Below are 16,799 nucleotides of genomic sequence, written 5' to 3' on the forward strand. Positions count from 1 at the left end.
ATTGTGATGTCTTGTGATGTCTTGTTTTGTATTCCTGTATCCATACGTATGTATCAATACAGATGCTGTAGTATCAATACAAAACAGTATCCAAATACTAAAAGCAAAAGAGACAACAGAAAAGTCAATTTTAAGTGAAAGTTAAAGTTTAGTTAAAGTTGATAACTGTCAGATCTAAAACAGAATTATTCATTAAAATTGAGTCTCACATATAAGATCTCTGTGGGGTGTGAGTGTTTTTAAAGTTGTGCAATCCTAAAGGGCTTTGCCCTCACTGTTTTATGTACTGTATGAATTTAAAGAACAGCTGCTCATGTGAATTCTGTTTTGGACATTTCAGAATCAACTTACGGTTACGGTTACGGTTACAGTTATGGTTACGGTTATGCTATTTGGTAGACCCCTTTGTCCAAAGCAAATGAGCAGTGAGTTGTGATATTGCCATATGCAAACATGCTGCGATATTATGGCCTCTGTACCATGATATGTATGGTAGGTCGTAGGCAACACCTATCGTGGCTTCTGTACCGTGACGTATATGGCATTGTGAGGTTGTAGGCGATAGCCATCATGGCCTCTTTACCGTGATACGTATGGTATTGTAAGGTTGTAGGCAATAGCCATTGTGGCCTCTTTACCGTGATATGTATGGTATTGTGTGGCTTCTGTACCGTGATATGTTGTATTGTGAGGTTGTAGGCAATAGCCATCGCGGCCTCTGTACCGTGATACGTATGGTATTGTGAGGTAGTAGGCACAACAAGAAATATGGAGGAGCTTTCACTATGCTGAAGGGCAAGGCTAACTGAACCATTCTCATCTGAGAGAAAGAGCAGAATACATGTCGCAGGTTTATTTTAAGATCATATCTGATCTTGTTTATTTGTGTGTTTTTGTGTGTGTGTGTGTGTGTGTGTCTATGCCGTGTGGAGTCTATATGTGTGTGTGTGTGTGTGTGTGTGTGTGTGTGTGTGTGTGTCTATGCCCTGTGGTGTCTATGTGTGTGTGTGTGTGTGTGTGTGTGTGTGTGTGTGTGTGTGTGTGTGTGTGTGTGTGTGTGTGTGTGTGTGTGTTTGCTCTGCTTTTGTTTGTTTTCACAAGTCTCCGAGACATCATGACAGGAGACACAAGACAAGCTGTTCGGCTGCTGTTAGCAGTGAAGGCACGCTACTTCCACTCCCCCAGGCCATATACTGAGCTGTCACCGTACCACAAGCAGACATGACCCTACAACTAGGGCCCCAGATTCCCTAGAGTGTCTGATCCCAAGGAGCCAACCAAGCAAAGCTGGGGGATGGGAAGAGAGAGAGAGTGAGAGAGAGAGGGATCAGGGAAAGACAAACGGAGAGTTGGTGCGGCTGTAATCAACTTTAATCTGTGTAAAGCCCAATCACTTAAACCCCATGAGATTTCCCAGAGAGACAGGTCTAAGACAGCCAAGCTATACCAAAGCACATGCTCAGCCTTAAAAGAATGCACAAATGTCCAGTTGGGTAGACAGGATGGATGAATGGATGGACAGATAGACAGATAGATAGATAGATAGATAGATAGATAGATCTTTGCTAACAGTTCAGGTTTAAAGTCCATAAGGATTCATACTCGATGATTGATGATAATTAGCTTGTCTTAGTAATTGACAATGAGAGGTGTCCTTAGAGCTGTCATTAATAGTTGTGTGGGTTGAGTTGCGCATTATTACGCCCCGAGTATACTGTAGGCTACAAGCGTTCCAGCCATACCGGCGTATGTGTCACAACGCAGAGCGTGAGTATGTGTCACACGCGCGTGCTTGTCAAGAAATCCACCAACTAACTGGTGTCCTCCACCCCAGGGACAAAAGTGTGTCTCAGTTACGGCAAAGCTGTCGTTCGTATACTCGCTATCGTTTTACTCGCAGAAACTGTGCGCAAAAACTCCCACAGCAACATGAAACACATCAAAGCCAGAAAATACACTGGCGCCCACACACACTCATGCACGCACGCGGACACACCAGTCACACGCATGCACGCACACGCACAAACACTCACAAACACACAAAGCACGTTTCCACATTCACACAAAAATGAACGATATGTATTAATCATTTTTAAGTGCAAACAACATGGAAACTCTTCCGGATTGAATAACAGGTATATATGCGCGAATTACTTGGCCTTGGGAAATGATAATTCACTTGGCTACCCGCTCAACGCGCTCAACCTTTATCATTAAATGAACATCAATCGGATTGGGGAAAAGTCTGTGAGACTTATATATAAAGAATTCAATCAATCCTACTGTTATAAAGAGAAACAGGATTTTGCGACGCGTGCAACATGCCCGAGTCAAGTAACGATAATCTAATCCAGTTTTGCCGTAGCCCAGTTTTGCGGTAGCCCAGTTGAACAGATGTCCACAGTACCGATAATAGCCTACCGCGCTGTAAGTAATTCAAGTATTCCCATACCTGTTATTTCTCTGCTGACGGTAAAGAATCCAGCGGCAGATAACTCCTTCGATGCCATTGCGTGCGCTCTCTTTCAAACTGTCTTTGAATCCAGTCTCCCCCTTTGCTTCGGGTAATCAAGGGAGAGACGCTAATGCCCCCGTTCAGGCAATCCAACAGAGCAGCGGGCGAATTCGATGCCTATAAACATATCATAACAGAGGTGGGAGGGGGGGAGAGGTTTGAGTCTAGTGGGAACGGGAAGAGTTGAGACGCAAGAAGATATCAGAAGACCGGTGATGCAGCGAGGCTGTAAAAACGAACTTATACAGAATTGAAAAAAGGAACAACACATAAACGTTTTTAATGGAGGCGTTATTAATATCAATTGCTGCACGCAGCCACTTACTACCATCCCCGTGAGAGAATAACATTTTGTTAGGCTTATCATATTATGGAATCTGAACCATCGCGTTTTATTTTCTATCAAAACGTTGTACCCACAGGGTAAACAATTATTTCGACATGCTCCAATGGTTGACTATTCATGCTGTGCAAACTATTTGTTGCTATGAACAAAAATCGGGATTTCATTAGGCTTTTGAAAATGACAGTTTAGAATGGAGTAAAATCAGATCAAATTCTTAATCGTATAGTGTTATCACGGCGGAGCGCAAAGTAATTAGCCCGCATTTGTCAAATGACTGGAGTTGATGAGCGCATCATGGGATTCAATTAAGTGTGTACTGTATGAGCTATAGGGATAGCTTTGCAGAAATCAGACATGCCTGCTGTTCCTTTGTCCCAGTGTGGCAGTAGGTAAGAGCCTAATATTACCTCAGGAGTAAACCTGTGACTAGCATGCAGAGATTTTTATTTTAATGTCTTTTCTGCTCCCACCATACTATCTCACACTGAAGTAGTCAACTTCAAGGTGTCTGCTCAGCTTGTACCCAGTGCTCAGACTGCCACTCAACCATAACCCTTTAGCTGTGTGCATGTGAAAGAGGCGTGTGTGTGTGTGTGTGTGTGTGTGTGTGTGTGTGTGTGTGTGTGTGTGTGTGTGTGTGTGTGTGCATGAGTGTGTGTGTGTGTGTGTGTGTGTGCATGAGTGTGTGTGTGTGTGTGTGTGTGTGTGTGTGTGCATGAGTGTGTGCGTGTGTGTTGGGGGGGGGGGGGGTTGCCGTGTCCATGGGCATGCGCAGCTTGCCGTTGTGCTCTTGTGGCCCCAAGGGCCCCCTGGGATACTTTGATTGTGTGTGTGAGTGTGTGGGGCAGGGGCAGGGGGGTAACACAAATGTTTGTGTGCCGGTGTTGTTGGGAGAACAGACCTTTGTGTCTATGTTGGACAAACATGTCATTAGAATTAAAAAAGTGAGCCCCTTGGCGTATGCCAAGCGAAAAGGGGCATAGGGGAGGGAAGGGGAGTTCAATGGGATGGAATGAGAGGGAAAGGGAGAGCATTAGGTGACTGCTCAGTTAACATCAAAGACTCAGATCACATGGGAGACATGGAGATGGACAGCCAGAAAATGCTTGCCAACATGTTCAAGTGTGGCAGACCATTCCACAGTGTGCAAAGTCAAAGGGATGGACTGCATTTCATCTTGCTGTCTGCTCATAGTTTTAATAATATGCTGCCCTCATGTGGAAACAGAAGGAAAACACACAAGGGCAGTGTGCCTTTCACCTTGTCCTATTAGAACACATGACAAATGTTTCCTGATGCAGAAATATGATGATTAGAACATGTTTTATTGGCAATTATGGAGATTCCTCCATAATTCCTCCATTCCTATTAAGAAACCTGAAAGGGGTATCACTTTCCCTGAACCAATAAGCATTGTATTAAAGGAACATGCCAACATTTGGGAAAATAAGCTTATTCTGCATTTATTGAGTTAAATAAGATTTTGCACATACCCTTCTCGTCTCGGTGTGTGCAGAAACTCAGTCCGACGCACCCACTGTTAGCCTAGTTTAGCATTGCTCCCAGAAGTGACAAAAGAACTTATTGTCCTATTTACAAGTTGTGATGATAGGTGTTATTACAGGGTGTACAAATGTCAATGTTAAATGAAACACAGCGCTTTTTCTTATACTGTACATGCTTACATTCTACATATACATTCTCATTTAGCCAAAGCACTGCTACTTGGGATTTGCAGAATTAAAGTGTAACTGCACCCTAAAATATGTTTTTTGAGCTGTTGATTGATTGAAATTACTCATAAGTGGTGACCTACACTATTACCAGGGTTAATATTGACAAAAATGGTGTTTCCCGAGAAAAGTAACATTTTGTTTGATTCTGTATTGGAGATATAGCTCTCCGCGCCCTCTACAGGTTGAAACATGCCATGGCATTTTGGTCCAAAATGCTATTGGAATGCTGACGTAGTCTTGCACTTTTCTACAGAGACTACGTCACCGGGTCGTTACAAATTAGGAATGAAACGCCCCAACCCCTGCTGCCCTGATTAGCCTACCTGTGATAAGCCAGCACTCATTCCCAGATTAACACGAAATCACCATGGTTGATTGGCTGCAGCAGTGCTGCACTACCTTCCACATTTCAGAACATCCTGCCCATTTTGAAAGCCTTTTTCAGAAATGTGAAGTGGGTGGAGTTATGGGGTGAGGTTACACTGTAACACTTACAGTATCAGGTGCTGTGTGCAAATCATCATGAGAACATAGTATGTAACCTCAGAAAATCGCTGTGTCAATCACTTTCACATTGGTATTTGTAGCCTAACTATACAAGTCACAACATGTAAGGGGGAGCATGTTGGAGTTATTCTGTCACATTTGGAAGCTAAAGGCAAGTTGGTTCTGCCCACCTCGATGAGCTATGAATAAGCTAATTTCCCAAAATGTTGGCGCATTCCTTTAAATACTACTACTTAAACACTAAACATATAGGCCTATATAATAGTTTCTGATATGCGGGGACCACAAGCTTGTATGTTATTATAAAATAATGCTTTTGCACCACATATTTTAATTTCTTTGCTCTTTAAATATAGCTGGTTCTGGTGTACACAGCACAAAGCAGCACAACAGTTTTGATAATGTTTGAGACTGGTAGGCTACTTTCTGCAACTGCAATGTAATGCAGGCCATGACACCTTGTTATGATAAGTGGGCCAACACCATTTTTAAATGTCTTTTCTGTAAACACTTTAATTCAATCCTAATTTCATGGGCATGGGGAATAAAATTACTTTACTTTGATCTTTGAAATGTCTGCAGGTACAACAGTGCAGAGCAACTTTGAGTCATGCTTTCCTTAGAAGCTAAAGTGAGAGATGACAGACTAGTCATTGACAACAGTCATTTGTGTATGGAGCGTCAAACTATTCATAGATAATGGTAACTGGAAGTTTTCCTGAGCTGAATGACTTTCATTACAGAATTGAGTCTGTTTTCAAAGCAATGCCACCTGAGGTCCCAAAGACCATTACCATCCAATATTGTTTTTCAGCCCTGTCCCAGTCGTGTCTCTGAATTCTCTGAATATCATTCTCTAATAATAATATATGTTATAGATGATGAAACTCCCAAATTCTTTTGCCACCATAATTTTTCACAGTGCTACAAGTGGGTTATACCAACACGCTGCTAATAGGGAGCTACAGGCTTACTGGTGCAAACCACTTCCAATGAATTATGCTAGGCTAGCAGTGTCAGCCTGGGCCATTGTATGCATAGAGAAGAGAAGGTTATGTCTCATCTTATCTAACTATGGGGCAGACAGAGAATAAGCTAATTTCCCTCCCAAAAAACTGGTGCGCTCCTTTCAGTAGATTCTAACAAGGTTAAAGGAATTTCAAACAGAACTGCTTCAATTCATCATTTAGGCCCAGTTTATTGCACCGCTTTGTCCTCTCCTGTAGCCCCCGTCTTCCCTCTCAGTAGGAAACGTGGGCGTATTTGTAAGGGATCATTTCAAAATCCCTCTGAAAACAATGACATTTAGGGCCCAGGCCAGCGGCTGCCTTGCCAAACTTCCTTCATTGTAAACTCTTTCTGTAAACAGAGTTGTGATTAGAGTTTTTCCGCAATGCCAAAATTGCTCTCTCTATGTGGACCATTGTGATCTGTTGAACCATTGTGATCTATAAACCACACAGCTTATCATTGCCAGTGAGTTAATTTAGGCACAGGTGGACTCTACTCAAGTTGTAGAAGCATATCTCAAGGACCATTGATAGAAGAAGGATGCACAAGAGCTCAATTGCAAGTGTCATAACAAAGGGTCTGAAAACTGCACTTTTTTATAAATTCACAAAACACTCCAAACACCTGCTTTTTTGTATTGTTGAGTGTTGGAGTATTGATTGATGAGGTAAAAAAATGTTTTAATCCATTTTAAGATGAGTCTGAAGCATACCAAAATGTGGAAAACTGAATACCTTCCGTTTGCACTGTATGTACTGTAGCAAATCTCACTAACCACCACCAATGTGTTGTAGCATTATGTGCCAGAACACTCACCACACACCAGCTTGAGGTGGAGTGTGAGGGGTTGAATGAGCCAATTACACAGAGGGATTATTGGGGGACAGGACACCGGGGAACCGGATACTCTTTGTGCCACGGGATCTTTAATGGCCACAGTGAGTCAGGACCTCGGCTGAATGTCTCATTCTAAGGACGGCATCTCCTACAGTACAGTGTCCCTGCCACTGTGCTGGGTTATTGGGATCAATCTTTGTTTTTGGCCAAAGGGAAGAGTGCCATCTACTGGCCACCCACCAACACCACCAGCAGCAACCTAGTTTTCCAGGGAGTTTTCCCATCCAAGTACTAACCAGGCCCACACCTGCTTAGCTTCAGTAAATCAGCTAAAATGGTAATCTATCAATTCAATAGCCAGCATCTGCCGTCCTTGTCCGCCTTGCTGACCACTGTCTCATTATCTACCGTGTGGATAATAAGTGTTAATGTATCTTTCTTTTCTGAATGATCCATGTCACTAATATGGAAAGTTCTCAGGAACTCCGAGCTCCATTTAGTGTCCCGACGTTCTTCCAGAATCTATTATTTTATGAAAAACAGCTGCCACCATATTTCAGAACACTCTAAAAAGAAAAAGTCTATGATCCAGAACTGGTAAGGTACTGTATATGGTAAGTAATGGTAAACCCCCAAGTCAATGTACGATACTCTGCTCTAAATTAATTTGGGTTCATGTCCAGATTATCCAAACAAATCCTCTGAGGTCTTACCCTGATGAGCTGGCAACTCAGGTGGTCTACTGACTTACGACTGAGTGGTCAGTATTAGCAGCATCTATTTACATATATCATGACAGAGTTATAGCCAAGCCAAGCCAAGCCTCATGACAAGATGGATGAGGATTGGCCCTCAGAGCTAGCATCTGGGTGTCGGGGCGAGAAAGGAAACGTCTCTTCTTAGATCTTGAAAAAAAGGGTGTCTTCAGAAATTAAAGGTTAAGGATGCTGCTGTCCCAGCTGACAGAGAGCATTATGGGATTAAGCTGTGAAAGAGGGTCAGAGGTCACTCTGAAAGCAAAATGCTTAACTAATTTTACTGTACTGTAAATCGTTGCCATAATAAAGGAATAAAGGCAACTTCCTGGTTACACTAATACATAGACAGATATGGCTCTTTTCAAGACCTACCTCGTAAACGATGTAGACCGACTTGAGAAATTATCATGTACCACTTCCTCAAATGGGAAAAAGATTCAAAATGTTGCCCACATTGACAATAACAACTATGGAGGGAATATAGGCTAACGTTAACATATTAAACCAAGCAACTGATGTTACTGAACTGGCTAGAAACTGTAACATTGGCTATTTTGTTCAACAGTAAATCCAAAAGTAATTTTCTGTCATACTGACATGTGAGCGAAACCGTTACGCGGTGGATAGAACCATGATGTGATTAAAAAGGAACCTGCTGGCTACAGCTGGGAACTTAAAAGTCAACAACCAAGGGATGGGGACAAAGAGCAGAAGATTTACTTTAATGCTCCATTACAATGTAAAAAGAACAATATGTAAAGTATTGTTATTTTGAAAAGAACCAGAACATACTATATGGAGCAGGGTCCTGGAATCTGTGTACTTAGTGACAATCAAATGGTTCTTCTCCCATTTTTAATATGTTACAAGCACAAGTTAAAAGAAGCCCCATTTTTCCATTTTAGGTTTCAGAATAAGAAATCGACTGGCATGAAGGCACTTTCATTGTTTAGCCCTGACATGACAGATATTTTGTTTAACACACTCCAGAATCTACTGACTGCATACAGTAGACTCTGGCTCCAATTTGAGCCTTTCACAGGTTTTAAATGTGGGCATTGGCATTTTGACAGATTGCATATCTCAGACTAACACCTTGTGAGTTTGGCAAGGAATGACTACTGGTTCACACTTGCACAGGTGTCAATATAAGAATTATTAGTGCATCTGGGAGTAATGCATGATGTAGTGGCAGTATCCTACCATTTGATGGCAATAGATAACAAGTAACCATGTATCCTGACAGAGGCAGCACTGCACAAAATGAACAGACCCTTGTGATGAATTGTGCATTCTTTCGAGGTGTTTGTCATTCATTTTGGTATATTGGTACTGGTACGGTAGGCCTTGATCGTACCAACAGATGCCACACACTTCTTCTACATCTAAACACCTGCACACACGTCAGGGATGTAAAAGCCAATTAGGGCAAAGACCTGACGTCATGAAGGCTGGGTCTAGGCTCTGCTGCGCTCCGCAGTACCTCCAGAGCGGCTGCTCTTTTGCGGAGCAGCCACTTGCCCACGCCTTGCTCCCGCGATAAGTTGAGGCCATGTGATACCGACTGCCGAGTCGAAAACACGCCCATCTAGACCATCGTGGACAGATTTTTAACCACGTGCATCTTGTGCTGCGCAGTTTTTGTGCTGCGCAGCCAACTTGAACTCTTGCTCTCTCCCCTGTTCTGTGATTGGCCACCAACATCAGGCGAAAATGTGGGTGTTAGTTTCCAGAAAGAAATCACCGCGCAAGGCAGGATGGGAACACCCAGGCTAGTAGCCTACAGTATAATCTTGGGCTGGATCTAGCATACATGGTCATAGCTACCAGACCCATCAAATGGCCCTGGCATAAAAAAGCTGTCAGGTTAAGTGGAAATGGCAAACTTTTGTGATTTTGATTCAACAACAGAGGAGAAATGAAAGTCACTGAGAAATTACTGGGTGCTTCATTCCTACTGTTCCTACTTCCAATCTGACTTCAATAACTTCAGGGCACCACACCAAACACCAGTGAGTCACATCCTGCTTGGCTGACATCAACACTCTTCTCTTCTGCTGAAACGAAAGTGAAACAATAGCAGCAGTATCGAGATTGCAGAGTCACTTGTGAAGGTGCTTGAGAGGTGAGATTTGCTTTCAGATGTTTTCCGAGAATGCTTTTTCACTTGTAAAAGCTCAACAGGTCTGTTTTGTAGGCTATTGGGCTCATTCTATCTACGTAATGTTCGCAGCGGCCATATTGTTGACATAGCCAATGCATGGGCCTATTTCATGCGGCTGACAAGGGTGACAGAGCCAGTATTTTTTCTATGATTTGCTCACAATTTAATATGACGGTATGCCTATGTTGTGTGATACACAGCTGTTTTAACAACAGCAAAGAGCCCTATAGTTACCAACTGTCCAAAAATGGGAAAGGAAGAAGAGGAGACAGAGGAATTAAGTCGTGCAGGAGAGATGCAAGATTGGATAAACAGGCTGACCTTTCAGCCAACTCCTCACAGCCAAGTTTATTCCCGCCATTATTATTAGTATTATTAATACGCTACACAGAGTTTTCAGACAGTGCAGACAGCTGCCCCATGCAATGACCGAGACATCAGCAGTAGATAGCTGATGCAGGCTATAGCCTACTGGAGATTATAAACATTTGCATAGAAAAGCATCGCTAGGTAGGCCACGTTAGCCAACGTTACAGTAGCCTAGGCTGATATATTTAGCGGTGGTGCGCCCTTCTCAGCTCCTTTCAATCTTGGATCAGACCGCTTGGATTTTGTAAATGTTCCGGAGAAATAGGTTAGCCTTTTCTGCCTCATATCCGGACCATATTTGCATCATTAGATCCTTGTAGAAGACAGGATCTAAGAAGACAGACAGGAGCGATCACTTGCTAACCCACATTAATCTACTTTAGCAAAGTAAGCTGCAGGTTGTGAACAACAGGCAAACTCAAAACTCTTTCAGCCTTTACAGTTTCAGTCCAATGACATGCAGCTTTATTCAATTAGTAGGCCTACTTCTGCTATCATGGTAAAACTAGACAGTTTCGTTGGTGTAAGAACTCAACCAACTTCAACGCCAGCTAATATGGCAGTTTGGCTATAAATCGGGGAAAGTTACAGATGACAACTAGAAAAGCACTCAGAGCGCAGACCTCCGCCTGTATTGTTCTTCCGACTGTAGGTTGTCATACATTTGAACCTAAACTATTCAGATTGCCACCATGTGGCCATACCATGCCATTACACCACTAAGCGAAACACATAAACGGCTCCGGAATCCAAAATTTTATCATTTCTTCCCTGGGTCATGCCTGACATTCGCTGAAAATTTCATCGAAATTGAGTTATCTTGCTAACAAACAGACAGACAGACAGACAGACAGACAAACAAACAGACAAACGCCGGTCCCCGATGAAAACATATACCTCCTTGGCGAAGGTAAATAATGTCAGTTCTTCACTTTATAGCCTACTATTGGGTCTATTAGATATAAATCCACAACGATCAAACTTATCTTCTCTTGATGTTGACAGGTTGAAGCTATTAGGCTACTATGCCCTGCTCAGTTCAATTCAAATCTAGACGCTGCAGTCAAATGTCATGTGATATGGCCACGGCGGTGTTTGCGTTTGATCATGATGTTTTAAACACATTTACAGTTATTCTGTTTCACGATTCACGTTTCAAGTTTCAATTGTAGGAAGGTAAAGAAATCAAAAGGTAGTTTTATTTTCCATCACACTTTTTTCAACAAATGTAAGTTGTAGTTTTGATTTAGATTTTTGTGGTTTGTTTTGTGACTGAGTAAAAAAAGGAATTCTGTCAAATTGAGATCACCTAACCTATTTGTAGCTTCAGTGGAATAACAATAGAAGCAAAACGTATAAAAAAAAAAAAACCACACAGCCTGGCAGCCCAGTTACGTAGCCTATCATTTGCTGTTTCTGTCTTTGACAAAACAGTGTAATGTGTATATCAGTGACCAATTTCTGATCTTAGAATGCATTACTCGCTTTCTTAAACTGTGTAAAAACTGTTATTGATACTCTTCTTTTCTTCCCGTGCCTATCCTCAGACCTATCGCTGATCTTGGAAAGTGTCTATTTCTTAATTCAATGTATGTATGTATGTATTTATTACTTGGCAATAAAGTTGTAATTTATATATTGCAATAAAGCAAATTTGAATTTGGGGTGTATAAATGTCTCCTCTTCAGGAATAACAGAAGAGCAAGGCCAAGATGAGTAGAAAATCTACATTTCGTAAAAATCTTCAAAAGGGTCCAGACCACAAGGGGGAGACAACGTACATCATGTACCACGGAACCACTATGAAGGCAGCGCGAAAGATAGAGCGCACAGGCTTTATTCAGTCTGAGGATGGCATGCTTGGCCCTGGCGTCTATGTCAGCCGTAGTTTTGCCAAGGCAGCCTGCTACCCTAGGGGAGCCAAAGGCCATAAACGAGCTGTGCTCAAACTGAGCGTTCGTGTGGGCAGAGTGAAAATGATTGACAGGCAAGGCCACCACTTGCAGAAGAGCTGGCACCAGGCAGGATACGACACGGCCTGGGTCCCGCCCAACTGTGGCATGGTGAAAAGTGGGCGTCAGGAGAACTGTGTTTGGGACCCCAAAAGAATCAGAGTACTCTCCATTCAAAGCAACAACCGAGAGAGTAATGATGAGGAATCAACAGATGAGGATGATGGGGATAGCGATGATGATGATGATGATGATGACGAAGAGAGGGATAATGAGGATTATGATGAAGACCATAAAGAAGAAAGTGATGATGAGGAAGATGATGATGGGGTTAACTATGATGATGATGATGATGAAGAGGGGGATGATGATTATGATGAAGACCATCAAGAAGAAGGTGATGATGATGATGATGTGACAGACAACAGCAGTGATGAATCTGAAGATGAAGAGGATAGTGCTACTGAAGGTGGTGCATCTGGTTATGAGTGCACAGTCTACTATAAATATGGAAATGCAGACAACGCATCTCCAGATCATGCCTATGACAGATCCTCACCCCACAGTGATGATGATGATGACGATGATGACGACAAGGGGTCCAGCTGTGGTGAAAGGGAATACAGTGGAGAATCTAGTGATAATGATTATTACTGATGTGTCAATCCCATTTACATTTTGTTTATTCCATAGGATCACAACAGGTTATGTCATGTCTATGGTCTCAAAGCAGTATTTCTGTCTCACAAGTAATAGGTCAAAATATGAAGAGGAATGGGTTAATTATTGAATTCCTCTTAATATCTCGATAAAAAAGAATGTTTGCATTCATTACTGAGTCTGAGTCAACTCAAATAGTCTGGTTCTGGTTGAATGTCATGTTATTCAGTTGATTGTTATTTGGATAAATAAACAAATGGAAAACAAAATGTAAGTTACCATTGATTTATTTAACACTGAATATGCCTTTGAGTTCAACCAGTGTTAGGTAGGCCTAGTAAGACGAAATAGATGTAAAAATCCTATAACTGAATGAGTTCTCTTCATCATCATTTGGACTGTTGATGAAAAGTTGAAAGTTTGACCTTGCAACACAGGGAATAAACCTGTCGGTCTGTGTTTTTCACCTAAAGTTAACGTTCCAATGATAATAGGAAGGCTGGATATAAATGATCTGTATTAATCAAATGCTTGTTTTCTTTCTTTTAAAAAAGAAATGTATTTGTATTGTAGGCCTATTTATAATTCAATTCGGCATAACACAGGACACCCCCCCCACACACACACACACACACACACACTAATATATAGCCTATATATATTAGACAAAATGTAATACAAAAAGTATTTCTCTTAATATGAACATGGTAGAAGTTTATGAGGATATCTATAAAGGAAAAAAGTCCCATTCACCTGTAGTGTGATAGTGTCACCTGTTGTGGTCATTTTCAGGACTTTCGTCCTGGATAGAGATTTGGCATAGCCTATCTCACGTTGTTCAATGGGGTCATATAACAGTTGAGATATTCTCCGCTAAAAGAAGCGCATACAAATCGTACATAGGACCTCTACTAGTGGTAATGTGTGGTGTTTAGCCTGGATGGTCTGGATGTTCCGATTATGAATGGCATTCTTCGTCAACCAAGGTCCAGGAGAAGTGGAGTCTGCGTGGTAGGCTACGGCTCGCGCTGGTAGATAATGTGGGCCCGCGCATGCTCAAGCTAAATTAAACTAACCTGTATACATTTGTTTTATTATTATTCATCATTTTACATCGCGACGTGATCTACAACTGTCTTTTCTATATTATCTGTTAACAAACCTTATCCCACCGCCAGAAATCACATGTTGATGTCAAAATGTCCTCTCTTGACCAAGCTGTCGCCATTGCTAACAGGTAACATTTGTTTCCTAGTTCTTTCTTTCATAGTGAGAAAATTGGCTACGGATGGAAATAAGTGGTTAGATTAAGTAATATTATTGTGACACACTATCGCTGTGACGAGATATTAGCAGTGTATTAACGTGGCGGCAATAACTTATAATCATGTTAAGGTAGCTAGGCCTGCCTGTCTGTTCAACAGTTTGATATTAGCCTACCCAAAATGAAGGCAATAGAATACTTCCAGAAAAACGTCAGGCTTTGCCAATGAATTCTTGCAAAGTCTCTGTGTTTATCATGCTTTGTAGGCCTACCCTAGATGTAAACTGCATCAAGCTTTTCAAGTATAGTTTCTCAAAATAGAATAGGCTAGCTACATTATGTTATGGCACCTTGAATGTCTCCCTAGGGGATCAATAAATATCTATCTATCTATCTATCTAGATGCATTACATTTGCCCACCATGAAGCAGTGGAAATTAAGGTTTTTCAGGATGGGTCTCATGAGAAGGTTGCTTTCATAAAAATCTCAAATCTGCATACATAAAATAATCAAAAGATTATTTAAGATATGCTGTAATGTCAGGGGGAAACCCACATTTGTCATCTCTAAACTACTATTGCAGCCTCTGTTCGGGAACACCTGCAGGGACAACCATGGACAAGGCCTTAGAGGTCAGTGGTCCTCAAGATGCCTCAGAAAGCAACAAAGCCCAGGAGGACCACTGCGTGATGTACCATGGCACCACTCTGAAGGCGGCCCGCCGCATCCAGCGCTACGGCTTCATCCCCTCCTCGGACGGCTCTCTTGGCCGGGGCGTCTACGTCAGCCGCAGCTTCGAGAAGGCCACACACTATCCTGGAACGGCCAAGCGGAGCCAGAGGCTCGCCGTCCTGAAGCTCCGAGTGAGCATGGGCAAGGTTCTGGAAATCAAGTCGATGGAACATCCTCTGCGGAAGACCTGGAATCGGGAGGGGTACGACGCTGCCTGGATCCCGGCCAACTCCCTGACGGATGAACGGCTGGAAGAACATTGCGTGTGGGATCCCAAGCAGATCACTGTACTTAATATCATAACGGCCGACCACAACAATTGCTTTGTGGAACCCCCCAGTGAGTCTCCTCTGTGAGTGCTGACAGATTATGCTGAGAGCACGAACCAGTCCAGTTTCTACATCATCTTTTGTGTCTCTATTGATTTTCTTTTCCTTGTCTTTTTTTAATGTCTTGCTGTTCTTGAGAGTTTGCACACAGCGCAGCGTAAAAATAGCCATTTCCTTGGGGCCTGATTAATTCAGGCCATTATGGTTGTGTGGGGTGTTTGTTTGTTTGTGTTTGTTCATGTTCCTGAAACCCCACAGTTACTACTCCGATTTCTAGGTTGAATGCAGTGGTTTTGGCTTAATTTGAATATATTGCAGTGAATACATTAATTCAGTGTACCCTTGTGTCGTTTGTAACTGTTGCACGAATTTAACAGTAAACTATGCTGATCAGTGTTTGGACATGATCATAAAAAGATGAAGAGAACTATATTGTTATGATACAGTAATAGACATTCTATGTAATTATCATGTTTGTTATTAAACATATTTGAAGTATAGTTTTAGTTGTTTCTTTGTAAATCCTCAGTAGATTACATAACTGTCCAAGCAGCCAATTCTACAATGCAAACACACTGAAATGAAATTTCGTGTCACATTTTGAATCAGGCGTTGACCTTTCCTATAGCCCGAGGCGGTATAGCTCCAGTTCACTGAGAGGAAAATTGAAAATGAACGGGCTGTGTGCAGTGGAAACATATGCTGTCATTTTGAGCGTCTCTTTCCAGAGATGGAGGGGACTGTGAATAAGTGTGTTTGAATGACTAGCGCTCCAGCTCGAGGCTGCTAGTAAATGTGATTCCAGTAGTTCCTGTGGAGAACTCTTAAATGAGGGGCTTGCCACAGCCTTCAGTTACATTTCCGTGTAGCTTTTCACAAGTTAGGACAAGGTTAGCAGTTAATGCAGTGCTAGCAACAGTAAAACCAAGTCTTTATTATTTTCAAACTCTTGATTCTGTCCAAGATATAAAGTAGTCTGTAGACACATTTTAGAAAAAAATTAAAAATTAAATTCCGTTTGTCTTACAACATGCAATTTCATACAACCTCCTTTGTCATAAGAGTGGGCCAGGTGTACTATGCTTTTCTATTTTGTGAGTTTCACACATTTTCCTTATGATAATTTCCTTATGGAAATTCAATCTAGAAGTGATGTACGACCGTGTGATTGTGACAGAGAAGCAAGCCAATTTGATGCTGGCAGAGGAAGAAGCATGAGCATCACTGGCAGTGAGTCGCTCACAAAGCCGCATAAGGCAGCGAGATAAACAGGAGATTTACACAAACATGTTCCTTGTTGTTTCCTGCCTTTACTTGTTTTGTTTGTAGACACAGCCCACAAACAACGTGCATACAAATCTTTAATTTCAGTGTCTCACTGAAAACAGCATCAAACAACAAAAGAGGAATGTGTAAATAGCAAAATATGGACTTCCTGAGTGAAAGATTGTGAAAGTAGCAACCAGTATCACTCATAGGAATCTCCACATGTAGCTCGAACCTCACATCACTGGCACTCAATGCATGTATCAAGACTGAGACAGCAGGTGGCTAGATCCAAGTGTTGATGCGGCAGGAACAATCCAAAGATACCTGGGGTGACATGTGCATTGCAATG

The 16,799-nt window shown here is 42.0% G+C and overlaps 3 protein-coding genes across 7 annotated transcripts in view; 2 read left to right on the forward strand and 1 right to left on the reverse strand.

Annotated features, from left to right (window-relative positions):
- Positions 1 to 2,588, reverse strand: part of carmil3 (capping protein regulator and myosin 1 linker 3) — a 58,245-nt gene extending 55,657 nt beyond the window's left edge. The window contains exon 1 of the mRNA XM_062522389.1: positions 2,453 to 2,588. Within this exon, the coding sequence (XP_062378373.1) occupies positions 2,453 to 2,510 (58 nt within the window). The 5' untranslated portion in view covers positions 2,511 to 2,588. The remainder of the gene's footprint in view (positions 1 to 2,452) is intronic.
- Positions 2,589 to 9,734: 7,146 nt separating this feature from the next.
- LOC134067319 (protein PFC0760c-like) lies at positions 9,735 to 13,124 on the forward strand. Of its 2 annotated transcripts, XM_062522540.1 has the most exons (3): positions 9,800 to 9,835; positions 11,791 to 11,832; positions 11,932 to 13,124. In XM_062522540.1, the coding sequence occupies exon 3, from the start codon at positions 11,956 to 11,958 to the stop codon at positions 12,850 to 12,852; it is 897 nt and encodes a 298-aa protein (XP_062378524.1). In that variant the 5' UTR covers positions 9,800 to 9,835; positions 11,791 to 11,832; positions 11,932 to 11,955; the 3' UTR covers positions 12,853 to 13,124. The 2 variants fall into 2 exon arrangements, with proteins under 2 accessions (XP_062378534.1, XP_062378524.1); XM_062522550.1 differs by lacking the exon at positions 11,791 to 11,832 and having other exon boundaries at positions 9,735 to 9,835.
- Positions 13,125 to 13,842: 718 nt separating this feature from the next.
- Positions 13,843 to 15,661, forward strand: LOC134067327 (uncharacterized). 4 transcript variants are annotated; one of them, XM_062522572.1, is made up of 4 exons: positions 13,861 to 13,886; positions 14,034 to 14,092; positions 14,522 to 14,588; positions 14,704 to 15,661. In XM_062522572.1, exons 2-4 carry the CDS (start codon positions 14,041 to 14,043, stop codon positions 15,206 to 15,208), a joined length of 624 nt encoding a protein of 207 aa, XP_062378556.1. In that variant the 5' UTR covers positions 13,861 to 13,886; positions 14,034 to 14,040; the 3' UTR covers positions 15,209 to 15,661. The 4 variants fall into 4 exon arrangements, with proteins under 4 accessions (XP_062378573.1, XP_062378556.1, XP_062378547.1 ...); XM_062522589.1 differs by lacking the exon at positions 14,522 to 14,588 and having other exon boundaries at positions 13,843 to 13,886; XM_062522563.1 differs by lacking the exon at positions 13,861 to 13,886 and having other exon boundaries at positions 13,966 to 14,092.
- The last annotated feature ends 1,138 nt before the right edge of the window (positions 15,662 to 16,799 follow it).

The sequence above is a fragment of the Sardina pilchardus genome, chromosome 2 (assembly GCF_963854185.1).
Source record: "Sardina pilchardus chromosome 2, fSarPil1.1, whole genome shotgun sequence".
Taxonomy (NCBI): Eukaryota; Metazoa; Chordata; class Actinopteri; order Clupeiformes; family Clupeidae; genus Sardina; species Sardina pilchardus.

Coding starts and splice junctions, on each gene's coding strand:
- LOC134067319 (XM_062522550.1), top strand. CDS start 11,956: ATGAGTAGAAAATCTACATTTCGTAAAAATCTTCAAAAGGGTCCAGAC.
- LOC134067327 (XM_062522572.1), top strand. CDS start 14,041: ATGTTGATGTCAAAATGTCCTCTCTTGACCAAGCTGTCGCCATTGCTA. Junction 14,093..14,521: donor GCTGTCGCCATTGCTAACAG/GTAACATTTGTT, acceptor CTATCTATCTAG/ATGCATTACATTTGCCCACC. Junction 14,589..14,703: donor AGGATGGGTCTCATGAGAAG/GTTGCTTTCATA, acceptor CTACTATTGCAG/CCTCTGTTCGGGAACACCTG.